The 16182-nt window shown below is 33.1% G+C and overlaps 1 protein-coding gene across 1 annotated transcript; it reads right to left on the bottom strand.

The window, feature by feature from the left end:
- Positions 1–2189: 2189 nt before the first annotated feature.
- Positions 2190–4653, bottom strand: LOC140976693 (U-box domain-containing protein 19-like). Its single transcript, XM_073440951.1, has one exon. It carries the CDS (start codon positions 4535–4537, stop codon positions 2357–2359), a length of 2181 nt encoding a protein of 726 aa, XP_073297052.1. The 5' UTR covers positions 4538–4653; the 3' UTR covers positions 2190–2356.
- Between the last annotated feature and the right edge of the window lie 11529 nt (positions 4654–16182).

The raw sequence follows: 16182 nt of genomic DNA, 5'->3' as shown, positions 1-16182 counted from the left end.
ATGTTATACTATGACAATAATTCAGCAGTGCTATAATTGTATAACAACGGGAATTCCATAATTCTAAGCACATTGACATAAAGTACCTAGTTGTAAAAGAAAGAACACGAAGTGGGCATATTTCGATAGAGAACATCGGGACAAACTCAACGATTGTGGATCTGCTCACTAAGGGATTGACACCCAAGTTCTTTCGTAAGCATATTGTTGATATGGGTGTGACACGATTTGAGGATATTTTGGTTTGGTGGGAGTTTGTATTATTTCACCTCTCTATATTTGTTTTTGTGTTATTTGGATATTTTTGTACATATATAAAGTATTCAATTTATTATACTATGTTGTTATGGTTATGGTTGATCTCATTCTGGATTAAGGAGAACCAATTAAAAATAGACTGAGTTAAATCACATTACATGTAATTTCCATGGTATGCTGGTATATGTGATAATTGATGCGTTGATTCAAGCTTAAAGTGATGAAAACCTCTCAAGTCCTTTACTTGTATGATCAATGGACGACATTGTCAAGTGATACTCCTATATATGAGAGTAAGATTTGAGCTCATGAGGAATGCACATTTGCTCGGTGATATATACAATTCGAGTGCGAGATTTATTGTTAGGAATATTTTGGACTCTCATATTCAAAATTAAATATGCATATCTATAATTGGATAATCCAATTAAAGTGATATATCAAAGTGTAAATTTTGGATTAAAAGGATAATATTATCTTATTATTGATTTAAAAGCATAGATACTATTAGGTGATTTTCAATTTATTGAGGGACCAAATTGAAAATAATATATATATATATATATATACACACACACACACACACACACACACACACACACACACACACCCCACAACACATAGAAAACTCTATTCCTTCTCTAAGGGTGCTCCATCCTTTGGCATTTCCATATCACTTCGGGATTTCTCAAGTTAATGGATACATGTACGCTTCTTTGTTATTTTACGGTTATTAATATGACGTAACGATAATGTGGATTTATTTTGCCAAAACAAATGATTAATGCGTGACATCTTCATCATGAGGTTTATTGTTTAGCATCATCTATGTATAAATCACACACACACACACACACACACACACACATATATATATATATATATATATATACTCACATATATGTATATTTATATATGTTTGTATGATTGTTCATTTTCACGCTGAAAGACACAATATTACTACAACTTTGATTGTTGCCAAGGGACAAAAACTTGTGTGAGACGGTCTCACGGGTCGTATTTTGTGATACGGATATCTTATGTGGGTCATCCATGAAAAAGTATTACTTTTTATGCTAAGAGTATTACTTTTTATTATGAATATCGATAAGTTGACCCGTCTCACAGATAAAGATTCGTGAAACCGTCTCATAAGAGACATACTCTTCCAAAGGAAAGTTCCACTAACATGTTGCCTAAAACATTGATAATGATGCACGTTAGTGTAACGGCATGGTATAAAATTTGGCAAGAAATAAGTTGGCGAAAGCAGAAGCTAAAGGGTGGACCTATAAAATTGAACGTGTGCATTCGTCCTAAGATTTATATATATATATAAATTTAGAGGACAGGAGGTCCGCACATTTGTTGTACACACACACACANTATATATAATATTATATAATTACTAAATTGAATTTTTTTTAAAAATACACTAATCCATGCAATATATTTTCTATCCTAAAAGAAATCGATTCATATGTATATATCAAGCAATGCTAATTATTAATGTTTGAAAACAAATTCCATATAATAAAGCTGAAATCATGAAAACACCAAATTCTAGAGGACACAAGTATTAGAATTTATAACATATTTCAATTACTCCAAAACTAGTGTTAGAGATTTAAATTCAAACTCTTTTTCCTCAATTCTAATTTTTTTATCCTAGGCAAAAACTTGTGTGAGACTGTCTCACGGGTCGTATTGGTGAAACGAGTCTTTTATTTGGGTCATCCATGAAAAAGTATTACTTTTTATACTAAGAGTATTACTTTTTATTGTGAACTCGTCTCACAAATTAAGATCCGTGAGACGGTCTCATGTGAGACCCACTCTTATCCTAAGACCATCTCGAATTTTAATCCCACCATATTAAAAGATCGAACTCGTGTAAAAGCTGCAAAAAGTCTAAAACTATATAAAAAATAATGGAGGTTCGCTCTTAATTACAGCAATGAATAAAATTCCTACAAAGAAATTAGCTCCAGGAGAAAAAGGAGCTTGCCCCAAGTCATCAAACCACGTGATAGCAAAGAAATCCCCAAGAAAAAAAATAAGCATATATACCCAAAAAAAAAAAAAAAGAAGGGCATCGTCAAACATGGACAAATTGTTCTTGCCTCAGCTCGGCGATTTGAAAAGCAGCCCTCGTTTCACTAAATCTCTGTAAGATTTTAGTCAGTGATCTTGCTATTTTGCTGGCATGGGATGTTCCATCAGCAATAACTGAATAAAGCGCAGACATTAAGGGAGCATCCTTTGCCAAGATAGACACAACACCATCTCCACAGTTCAGACACAAAGAATGCAGAATCGATATGCAGTATTCCTTTCCAGCCCGTGTTTCGATAGTCTGTAGTTGTCGTAGAATCAAGGGAAGAGACGCCGCTTCCAAAATTTGGATCGATCCAGTTATATTATCTGCCAATGTGGAAAGAACTGCTAATGTATCTGTTTTAAGCTCAAATCTGTTGCAAGATGATAGTAGGTTTAGAAGTACTGGTACGGCCCCGGATTCTATAGCCTTTTGCCGGTTTTTTTGACGTATTTGTACTGCGAAGAGAGCCACCACGGAGTTTTTTCTCCCGCATGGAGTTCCTTCTTTGATCAGCTCGATTAAGGCAGGGATTGTTTCGTGGTTTTCTCCCATGATCTTTCGGTTTTCGTGGGTAGAAGAGAGGTAAAAGATCGTTGCAGCTGCGGTTTGTCTGGATTCTAACTTCAATCCTGTTTTAAGAACTCCAACAATTGAGTTCAATCCCTTGTTCTGCATAATTACTTTCTGGCCTTTTGGCTGTTTTGACAGCTTCAACAAAGCTGACATACCGTTTTCCTGAGTAGCCGGATCTGTCGAATGAAGCAAAGCAAGTAGATATGGGACACAACCTGATTCGATCAAACAAGACCTATTGAACAGATTCGACTTGGAAAGTAGGCGAATTTCGTGGGCAGCCTTGTTTTTCTGATAATCTGTACCACAACATAATTTTGATGTAAGTAACAGAGACAAGAATTTGATGGATTCCTCATTGGTGGGACTTCCCGGTGAAATTGTCCTTGAAATATCTCTATTCTTCTTCCTCGACTTGGCCAAAGAGACACCATATTCTGTGCAGAACTGTTGGATCAGCTTCCGAAGACTTGTGTTAGGTACCATTTCAGTGCTTGCTAGCTTCTCACCGGTAACGGGACAGACAAAATTCCCTGATTTGAGCCATTTTTTAATCGAGGCTCGATCGTAGGTCTGTCCGGTTGACACTGTAACGGGATCGGTCATAAGCTCTAGTGAAATGGGACACAGAAATTCTTCAGGGTTCAAGCAACTGAGTGTTTCAAGATTATTATTTCTCCCATCAGTTTGGTCCAAAATCCCGGAAAAATTAGAATACTCGAATATGATGCCTCTGCAGTAACTTAATAATCCGAGTAAACTGCTTAACAAAGGTACTTCTCTTTCATTACAACCTACACATTCCGCCTCAATTTCTTCGTTCAAGAATTTAATCTCCTCGTGGCAATCACCCCATGTTTTGATGCCCAGATAATCGAGAATCTTCTCCATCATAGAAACATTGGGATAGACTTTGTTCTCGAATTGATTCATTACCAGGATCACCCTCTTCATTGCTTCTTCATCTCCAGGATCGAGCACGAATTTCGCCTTCCGGGCTTGCTTAGATAGCATTTGTACCAGCTCCTTAGTTTCATACGGAACTTCAATTGAATTTAATGGAAGAACATCGAGGGCAGTCGCTACGGAACGAATCGATACCTGAAACTGGGTAGCTACCAAGTGGGACTTCATCAAAATCCAAAATCTAGCTCCTTCACGCGTGCAATCTTCCATCAAGAACTGAATCTTTTGAAACGTGTGGTGGAGCTCCGACAAGCAAAGAACAATAGGATTCCACATACTCGGAGAATGGTCTCGGATTTCCTCAAAAAAAATCAAAAGAATCTCAATTTGGCGGATCGATTCCCGGGCGTTTCTTCGCTGAGTTGCGAATAATTTGGATTTGTAACTGCATATCCTGCGAGAGATGGTGATCAGAGATTCCAAAAGGGTCGGCGGAGATATGCCCTCGCAGGGCTGAACCACCGGAAAACTGAGAACTCGGCGAGTATCTTGGTCAATCGTAAGCGCCATGGATGGGATAAAGAAGAGTTTCGGAATTCTGTTTCTCAACTGAACAATTTGAATTTCTGTTGTGAGTAAATAGATAGGAAGGCTTAAACCGCAGGATTTTTGGGGACACGTGGCGCCATCTGAGCGCATGCTCTCAGACTTTTGAAGATACTGGACACGTAGGTTAAGGGAATTGGATTTGCGGTGTGTCTCTTTTCTTATTTTGTTATTATTTAATCAATTATATATTTTGTTTGAATAAATATCTTTCTTTTCGTATTTGAATTTTTATCCTAGAATTATCATCTTCATTATAATATTTTCTAGCTACGATTTTTTTTAAATTTTTTATTTTTTGACTTGCCATTTTCGATCGATTAAAATTACTAATTAATCAATTTAAATGACCAAATTTTGGTCCACGTTACACATCTTATAACATGAGTATTAATTTTGAATAAGTCTCTTGTGATACGGCCTCACGAATCTTTATCTGTGAGACGAGTCAACCCTACCGATATTCAAAATAAAAAGTAATACTCTTAGCATAACAAGTAATATTTTTTTCATGAATGACCCAAATAAGATATTCGTCTCACAAAATACGACCCGTGAGACCGTCTTACACATGTTTTTGCCATTAATTTTACTTACATTATTATATATATCTACATAAAATATAGCTTTAATTTTGAAATTGATGAGATGAAAAGAACTTAAGTAGTAGTTTTCTGCCGACACGGACGAAAAATTTGAAGGAAATTTCGTTAAAGATGATTAAATAATAATTACGTGTGCTTTCTTTTAAGATATTATTACGTAAACATATCATTATTAAAACAAGTGTTAACGTGTTAGCAAATTCTGATTATGTGTATTGAGATATATCTATTAACCATATTATTTAATTTATTTTAATTTAAAAAATACCAAATTATCATATTATCATATATCTATCCTATATGTATAAACGTCAACGTCCTTAGTGGTCCAAATTATTGTTTTCACATACTTTAGTCATAACTACAATATATAATCAACTTTAAAAATTCTAAACTTAACATATTATCCCTACATATCACATCTTTAATATAATTTCATTATCCTTATCCAAAGGATAATTTAAAACTATAACAAAATTTAATGAATCAACTCGATCTATTAATGATCATCATCATTCATATTCATAGTAACCATTATTTTACACACGCATCACGTGTGTGTCATTCGCTAGCCTACACACACACACACACACACATACACATATACTTGATAATTGAATCATTTGAAGTTTACATCTTNACGGTATATTTCAAGAGTTTTCCGAAACTCAGTTCTAATTAATAAAACTCTCTGCATCTTGCATAAAGTAGCACATCCCAACATTGAATATATGTGATAATGTCTAAGTAATTTTCGTTTCCACTACGGTTACAATAAAGAGTAGATCTCTTGTGAGACGGTCTCACGAATTTTTATCTGTGAGACGGGTTAACCCTACCGATATTCATAATAAAAAGTGATACTCTTAGCATAAAAGTGATAATTTTTCATTGATTATCCAAATAAGAGATTCGTCTCACAAAATGCAACCTATGAAACCGTCTCACACAAGTTTTTGCATACAATAAAAATATATCTCTTACCATTTGTTCGAATACTTGTTCAAACCACCAAATATTGTAGGAGACTGCTTCCTATGTTACATCATCCACTTTGATTCGCTGGAGTTCTGCTATACTAATCAATCATTACTCACGTATAATATCTTCCATGTATCAAAGTTCAGCACTATTTACCAACTTATTCTTAATTAATTAGGCGAAACTTTAGAAAAATTTACGATTTTATCCTAATTTAATTCTATTAACAACCAAAATTGAAAATAAATTGGTAATTTCAAACATTATTCCTTTTAGTTTGATGACTATTTGATTAAGAAAATGCCACAACTCTTTTTTTTTGTTTGTCATTTGCTGACTATTTAATTACAGAAATGACACATTTTTTTGTCAATATTTATTTACTAAAAACGTCACTCTTGTATTTTTTTATTTTATCATTTATTTATTTTTTTTGTTTTTCGTTATAAAAACCAAACTATACAAGTACACCCAAGTACTAGAATTAATAATATATGATCTACCTACACAAATTCATGTGTGCTATCGTCATAGTTTTTAAATTTTATGATAGATAACGAATTTTTTTGTCCCCATAAAATCTTAATAAGATAATATTATCAATAGAGAGTTGTTATTTACACTCAATTTCTTGTTATTTACAATCTATTTGTGAATAAATTTGACATATAGAGTAGAATGTATGTAACACAAAATAGATTATAAATATCTACTCCTTCNATAAAAATACCATTTCAACATGATCGTAACATTTGACATTTGAAAATGTTGTAATTTAAAACGATCATGCTCAACCAAATATGAAATCGAAAACATGAACAATTAAAATCACTAGCGATCAACAGTATATCAAATCCAATGTATAAAATATTCATGTCCTCTCATCTCTCCTAAAATCGTGATGTGTGGAAAAGTGTGGTCCTCGGGTCGTGCGCACATCCAGATCTGCCTACTCAGAGTTCGGCACCTCCAATCCCCTCAATAACCTGTTCACCTGCATCATTCATACCTAGTGAGTCTAAAGACTCAACATACTTGTACCGCGATAACAAATATATATACATAACAGGCAGCAGTGAAAAATATCGTAATCAACATACGTACATTTCATGTATGCGGTAAAATCGTATGCATAATCGTGACCTGTCAAAACATGTTAATAACTGTAGCACATCTCATCATAAAAACATATACGTGTTCATTTTCTTAATTTGAATTCCGTTCGTCCAGGCGGCAGAGGCATCAACGATAGCATTACCCGTCCACCGAACCCCAACCTTTCGTGTCATCGTATTAGTCACAACCAACTCTCATCCTTCAAAAACGTGACATCATATTCACCACTTAAATAAAAACATGCATATACATAATTTTTCCTTCAAACCAAGCAGGCAACGTATTTATCATATTTTCCTAAAAATCATACACATGATACACAAACATTTAAAAGCATGATAAATGTGTTCAGGGCGCTGCCAGAATCTCATCGTAGGTGCAAAATGATCATTTTGTCCCTAGAACCCCAAAAAGACCATTTTACCCCTAGACATCTAAAATTTGACCCAAAGCTTACCAAACCCCTTAAAACACCCCAAAACATATTTAAATGTATTTTTTAGACGTAAACTCGAGCCCGTTTCAAAATTTAATCGATTCGTTTTAAAACTTAGACCGGAGTCCCAGTTGTAACCCGAATCAACTCGAAACTTAATCAAATTTTTCTCAATTTGAACCATAACTTAAACAACTCATTCTAAACCATTTACTACTTAAATTATGTCTTTTAAATCCATAATATTTGGGCCAACACCTACTGCCCCTAATTTAAATCCACACCCCCCCCCCCCCGGCTTGTGTAAATTATATTCCAACACATGGCTCCCACACTTAAATATTTCTGTCCACCACCTACTATCCCATGTCCAGCCTTTAAGGCTCACCATTAAGACCGTAGTGAACCTTCTAAACTAAGCCAAACCAAAACATAATGCTGCTGCACAAGCCATACGCAAAAACCGATCGAACCAAGCACATCTTCTCTCGATCAAGCTATACTTCTAAGGATCGAGCTTCTCCCTCAACCAAACACCCATGGCTCATTCCTAACATCTTTCTAGACTTTACAAGGTCTGAAACATAGCTTGGTTCAAGCCCATGCATGGCCGAACCCTTCCTAACACCGATCGAAACCCATTTCTTCATGATAACACAAGGTTCGCTTGGTCCACTACAAGACCCGTTCCTGATTTGTTTCCACCTTTTAAATAACTCTTAAACCTTCTACAGATCATGATCATATGATCCATTCTATGACAGCTCCTTCAAACAACATAGATCGATGGTTATATGGTAATAAAATCATGTAATTTCATGTGTTTCAAAGTAAAACATGAGCAAAATGTTAGATATGTAATATGTCCTGCAAGATCCTTCAAAAAAATGCATTATGATGTGAATGATGAGAAAAATAAAGGTATAAGACGTGCCTTGATGATTTTTGTGAACAAAAGCTAGAAGAGATACACGTCCGAGGCGCGGGGGAATGATCTAGCTTGAAGGAAATGGAGGAACCGAATTTTCTTGCTGCTGCAACTCACGAGGAGGCTGATGAGTGGAGGGGGTGGGTGACTGATAGAGTTACATTAGGTTTAAGGTTAATTTGGTGATAGGTTTAAGCTTAAATAAATAGTTAATGGCCCTAGCATAAAATTTAAAGGGTAGAAAATAGATTTGGAGTCATTAAGCTTAAAAGTAGGCCCATTAAGGCCAAACACACACCCAAAAAATATAACGTTTAGTTAATTTTTTGAAAATATTGCCCGAGCGCTCAAAAAGTCTTTTGTTTAGATAAAATTCGCTTACCGAATAAAAATATCCTCTGGTCGGTAAAAATACCCAACAAAGTCCATTTCTTGAAAATAAATTTTAAAACACCTTAAATTAATTAATAAAAATTAATCATGTAATAAAAGTAATTTTCCTGATAATTCTCCGGTCTCCGATCCTCGTTCGAGCGCGAAATGCAACTTAAAAATCCTAATGCATGAACTTTTAAAATTACATGAAATAAATCCTATCATGCAATAATTATGCATAAAATGCATAAAAATAATTTAAACAAATAATTTAAATAAAAGATTAGATTGCATGCATTCAGGTTATGCGAATTAAATTTCTGGACCTTATAAGTTATGCTCCAAATTTTAGACGTCTTGCATTTACATATCCATTATCTAATTATAGGCTTAGTTTAATCAAACTTCATAATTAGGAAGATATTTGAAATTAAATATCAGCTTCGAGTACCAGTCAATCTAACCCATCATCTTAAATAGGTATTCATTATATATATATTTTTAAAAAATTATTATTATATCTTCTTACAAAACATGATATTAAGATAAAATGTGTCGATACGATGAAGAGACACACGTCTAAGTCCATCAAATCAAAGTGACTTTAAAGTAATTTGAATATTCATACATGTCAATATTATGTTGAAAATTAATATTTAAAAGATGTGTGTTGAATATTTGAATGTTGAAAATAAGAGTTGTAAATATTGAAAATTTTTGTGTGATGATGTAGGTAATGATGAATTTATTTTTGGATTATTTGTAAAGATTTTCTATAAATAGATCTCTCATTTGTGTAGAAAAACACAATTGAGTTGAGAGAAAAATATTATAAAGTGTGTAGTGTGATAATTTTGAGAGTTTGAGATTTTTACTTTTTACTGTAAATTTTTACTTTTTCACAACACGTTATCAGCACGAAGCTCTAAAAATCCTCCATATTTTTCTAAGCTCCAAAACAGAAGAAAAAGTTAACAAAAGTAATAATATTTTTTTTATTGTTTATTTATTTATTGTGTATATATTTAATATATAATATAATGTTATTATAAATAATAAAAATAAATTTTTCGAAAAACTTGTTATAAATCCTGAGAGGATGTTAAGACGACATCCCACACTCCCGGTAAGGGATACGACAAGTATAAAAGCCTATAAGATTTTTAAACAAAATATATTATGATACATCATTATAATAATGTGATATGATATACATAATGGTACTCCAGGACATTGGTCCCGTATTTGTCGAGCCCCTGAACACCTTTGCAAACTTTATAAAAAATCAATAAAGGGGAAAGAAAAAGAGACCAACTTCACTGAACACAGTGAACCTTTTTGTGATTCAACTCATTTTGAAACTGGAGATTTTCTGATTGATTTCTCAGATAATGATCAATTTGCTGGTGGAATAAATATGTAAAATATTTTATTTTTCCATGTACTCGTATGATAATGTTTTATAGTGTGTTATATTTTTAAATATGTATTGTATTGTTTTTTATTGTCAGTAATTTTATTTCATTGCATATTTTTTTGAAGTTCAAATATGGAAAATGCCATGAACAAAGCTAAACAAGGAACTAATCCCATAGAAGTTTGCATACCTGATAGTGATACAACGCACACTATTCTCTGAGATAAAAGATATTTCTTGGAACTAAAACCAACAAAAACAATGATGAATACAATATCAGGTCCTGTAAACTTGATTAAAGGTTGTTGTAAAGCACAATTTTTATTACCTAACGGTAAAAAAATTTTGATCAATGAAGCTTTGCATTCACCACAATCGAAAAGAAATTTGTTGAGTTTTAATGATATATATTCCCATGGGTATGATACTCAAACAATAAATGAAGGGAATAAGAAATATATGTGTCTTATCACATATAAATCAGGAAAGAAATATGTGATTGAAAAACTATCAATGCTCCCTACTGGATTACATTATACACATATAAGTCCCATTGAATCAAACATGGTAGTTGATAATTATTCAATATTAACTAATTGGCATGATCGATTAGGACATCCTGGTTCAACAATGATGCAAAAATTATAGAAAATACACATGGTCATCCGTTGAAAGACCAGAAGATCTTTCAGAATAATAAGTTTCAATGTAAAGCATGTTCTCTTGGAAAACTTATTATAAGACCATCACCAGCCAAAATCCAAACTGAATCACCAATGTTTCTTGAACGTATTCAGGGTGATATTTGTGGACCAATCCATCCACCATGTGGACCATTCAGATACTTTATGGTATTGATTGATGCCTCCAGCAGATGGTCACATGTATGTTTATTGTCAACTCGAAATGTTGCATTTGCAAGATTACTTGCTCAAATAATAAAATTGAGGAATCAATTTCCCGATTATACAATCAAGAAAATTAGACTTGATAATGCTGGTGAATTTACTTCCCAGACTTTCAATGATTATTGTATGTCTATGGGAATCATTGTTGAGCATCCTGTTGCTCATGTACATACTCANATAGTCCATCAATCATTCGATATCTTGAACCTCAGACAGGCGACGTGTTCACAGCACGTTTTGCTGATTGTTATTTTAATGAGGAAATCTTTCGAATGTTAGGGAGAGACAAGAAACATACCGAAAAGAAAATTACATGGTATGTATCATCATTATTATATCTGGATCCAAGAACACAACAATGTGAAAAAGATGTACAGCAAATTGTGCACATGCAAAGAATAGCAAATCAAATACCAGATGCATTTACAGATGCAAAAAGGGTAACTAAATCATATATACATGCTGTAAATGCTCCAGCTCGAATTGAAATTCCAAAGAAACAAATTAAAAAAAGTCATGATGTCGTAAAACGCCTGAAGCGTGGAAGGCCAGTCGGTTCCAAGGATAAAAATCCTCGAAAAAAAAATTCATAGAGAAACACAATGATCACAAAATAGAAAATGATGTTCCTGAAGGAACACATAATGATCACAAAATAGAGAATGTTGTTCCTGAAAAACATATGATGAGAAAATGTTCTGTCATAACCACAAACTGACGAGTATCGTGAAATCTCTATCAATTATATTAATACTGGAAAAATATGGAACCGAAAAGATATAGAAGAAATTGATGATATATTTTCTTATAATGTGGCAATAGACATCATAAATGATAATGAAGATCATGAACCAAAATATTTTGGTGAATGTAAAAATCGACAGGATTGGATAAAATGAAAAGATGCCATCCAGGTTGAATTGGATTCGCTAAATAAACGTAATGTTTTTAGACCTATAGTCCTTACACCTGAAGGTGTAAAACCTGTTGGATACAAATAGATTTTTATTCGAAAGCGAAATGAGAAAAATGAAATAGTAAGATATAAAGCTCGACTTGTTGCACAAGGTTTTTCTCAAAGGCCTGGAATTGATTATGAAGAAATATATTCTCCTGTGATGGATGCAATTACGTTTCGGTATTTGATTAGCTTGGCGGTATCTGAAAATTTAGAAATGCGTCTTATGGATGTTGTTACAGCCTACTTATATGGATCACTTGATAGTAATATATATATGAAAATCCCTGAAGGATTTAAGATGNTGGAATGAATAATGAAATTCATGAAGTTGTGTCATACTTGAAGGAAGAATTTGAAATGAAGGATCTTGGAAAAATCAAGTATTGTCTGGGTTTACAAATTGAACAAAAAGAATGTGGAATATTTGTTCACCAGAAAAATTATACAGAAAAGATCCTTAAACGTTTTAATATGGATAAATCAAATTCTTTAAGTACTCCAATGGTTGTTAGATCATTAAACATAGAAAAAGATCCATTCCGTCCATGTGAAGATGATAAAATATTCTTGGTCTAGAAGTACCATATCTAAGTGCTATCGGTGCCCTTATGTATCTTACAAATTGTACAAGGCCTGATATATCTTTTACCGTAAATTTATTGGCAAGATTTAGCACATATCCAACAAAGAGACACTGGAATGAAATTAAACATATATTCCATTATCTACGAGGAACGACAGACTCGGGAATTTTGTATTCAAAAGATGCTAATCCAAGTATAATTGTTTATGCCGATGCTGGATACTTATCTGATCCACACAAGGCACGTTCTCAAACTGGATATTTATTTACTCGTGGAGGCACTGCAATTTCTTGGCGTTCACAGAAACAAACACTCGTAACAACTTCATCAAATCATGCCGAGATTATTGCACTACATGAAGGAAGCCGTGAACGTGTGTGGTTAAAATCAATGACCCAACATATCCAAATCCCATGTCACTACAAGAAAAAAAGCCTACGACAACGGTTTTCCCCCGTTGTTGTAGGTCTTTTAAAACTGTTGTTAAAGCCCCTGTGGTTAAAGGGTGCGCTCAAATACAACGGTTTGTATCCGTTGTTGAAGCTACAATTTGCGACGGTTTTTAACATATCGTCGCAAATAAATATTGTGATGGATTTTTGTTAAACCGTCGCTAATGTAGCGACGGTTTTTAATACCGTCGCTAACATTAGCGACGGTTAAAAAATGCATTCCGTCGCTAATTTTAGCGACTGTTCATTCATAATTTCCGTCGCTAAAATTGTCCGTAAAATTAAAAAAAAATTACTTTTAACAATTTAATAATTCTAAAAAAACTTGTAATTTGAATAGAGTAAGATCTTAACTAAAACTTAAAAATTTAACAAAATAAAACGAAAAAATTTACATAAATAAGCAGGGGTTTCAAAAACTTGGAACAATTTTTTAAAATTACCGAAACTAAAATTATGTAAGAAAAATTTTAAGTGTTGTGAAGTTGTGTGTTTTAAAATGGACCGAATGAGCAGGTATTTATAGAAGACTTGCGACGGGTTTTGGTAAAACCGTCGCTAATAGCAACGGTTTATTAATGATAACGGGTTTTAGGACAAACCGTCGCTATGTTTAACTTAGCGACGGTTTAGATAAAACCAGCAAAACCGTCGCTAAATACGTTTTACATCACCTTTTCCACAACAGTTTAAGAAAACCGTTGTCAATTGTCAAAAAAAACACGCTAATAGACAACGTTTCTATAAACCGTTGTCTTTGACCTTAAAAAACGCTCAAATGTAAAACCGTTGTCATTGACACTAAAAACCGTTGTCTTTGACACCTAAAAGACAACGGTTTTTATAAAACTGTTGTCTTTTGTTTAAAAAACACACATACGACAACGGTTTTCACTAAAACCGTTGTCAAAAAGCATACGACAACGGTTTTTACTAAAACCATTGTCGTAGGTGTGTTGTTGATTTTGATTTTTCTTGTAGTGTGCGGATTATCATTTGACGAGAAGCCTGTAATACTATACGAAGATAATGCTCCATTTGTTGCTCAAATGAAAGAAGGATACATAAAAAGCGACAGAACGAAACATATTCCTCCTAGGTTCTTCGCATTCACCAAGGCGCTTGAGCAGAATAAATGTATTGATGTTCGTCACATTCAATCAAGTGAAAACTCATCAGATCTCTTCACAAAGGCACTTCCTACGACAATATTCAGAAAGCATATATATAATATTGGGATGCGCAATCTACGAAATTTGTGAAGAATTGTTCGTGTCAACACGAGGATGAGTTTACGTGACTGCACTCTTTTTTCCTTACTATGATTTTTATCCCAATGGGTTTTTCCTAGTAAGGTTTTTAACGAGGCAGTGTTAAAACACGTAATGAAGACAATCATTATGATAATCATCACAAGGGAGAGTGTTGAAAATTATTATTTAAAACATATGTGTTGAATATTTGAATGTTGAATATTTGAATGTTGAAAATAAGAGTTGTAAATATTGAAAATTAGTGTGTGATGATGTAGGTAATGATGAATTTATTTTTGGATTATTTGTAAAGATTTTCTATAAATAGATCTCTCATTTGTGTAGAAAAACACAATTGAGTGGAGAGAAAAATATTATAAAATGTGTAGTGTGATAATTTTGAGAGTTTGAGATTTTTACTTTTTACCGTAAATTTTTACTTTTTCACAACATATTCAGTTTTTTAGGAGGCTCTCTTTTTGAAAATTCAAATATTGTTGTTTTTGTTATATATTAGATACATAGTTGACAATTTATGTTGATTGGAATGTTAGCCACAACTTAGCCAAATGCCTATGATCATTTGATTCGATTTTAGAGTTGTGTATCTTAACCTCCAACTTAGGAACACAGATTAAATTGAGATAACTATTGTTCATAAATATTTTTAAAATAGATTTCGAAATCGATTGCACCTAAAAACTCAAAAACATATTATTTAGACTATAATTTCTAATTAGTAAAGCTCAGCCCATATATATGATCGAATTTTATTGTCCAGCATTATCAAACAAAAATTGAAATTTAAATTATATTAATAGAATATTGAATATTGTATTATAGTTAGTAATGCTAGATTATTTTATTAATGTCTTAGAATAATTTATTTTTGATCAACATGGTTTACTAAAGATAAATATAATAGACGTCTCATATTTAAAAGAAGATAAATCAAGAATATTATTTGGATTAAGATAGTGAATATCTTGAGATTTGATTTACCATATCCAAGATAAATATCATCAGTATTTGTCAAATATCAAATTTCTCTATGCTGGTTGGAGAACATCTATAAATAATGACATATATTGTCCCGAGATCGGTGTTGTTTCATAATCACAAAATTTTTAAACAACAAGCCTCAGAGTAATCAAATATCCAAACAAGTCTATTTCATAGAAATAGAAAACCTTCTTTACGATGCGATTCAAAACAAAATGCGGAAGTGAATTATAAATTTAACAAAATCGAATTATTAATTATGCTTGATTTCGATCTGGTTCTTTATCACCATCTCCAAAACATGACTTTCTTATCTTCATCTAATTGCTCTTCATTCTTATATGATGAGAGAGAGTAAGGGATGAGCGTTTGGAGAAACAGATTCACAGACATTGGAAGTTCAGCCTTGAGAGCTCATATGGCTGGCCATTGTCACTGCAGGTCTCGAGCTGAGCGATTTCTTCAATGTTTTTTTCAACTAAATCAGCAAATCTCAAGATTATGCGATACCTTTCCTAAATCATCATCATTTCCATTTAGTAAAAAAACATTTTCAACAGAAGGTGACCTAAAATTAAACAAAAAAAAAAATCCATTCCCCACCTAGGCACTCATTTTCTACCATGGCCCTTCGTCAAATTCCTTCTGAGCATCCGATACTGCTCGGTTAATATCTTCCGCATCTCCGTCAGCAACATGTGCTATGACTTCTCCAGTACA

Source organism: Primulina huaijiensis, chromosome 5, assembly GCF_012295235.1.
Source record: "Primulina huaijiensis isolate GDHJ02 chromosome 5, ASM1229523v2, whole genome shotgun sequence".
Taxonomy (NCBI): Eukaryota; Viridiplantae; Streptophyta; class Magnoliopsida; order Lamiales; family Gesneriaceae; genus Primulina; species Primulina huaijiensis.
Note: the sequence above shows the minus strand (reverse complement) of the source record. Positions and strands in the feature narration are given on the sequence as shown.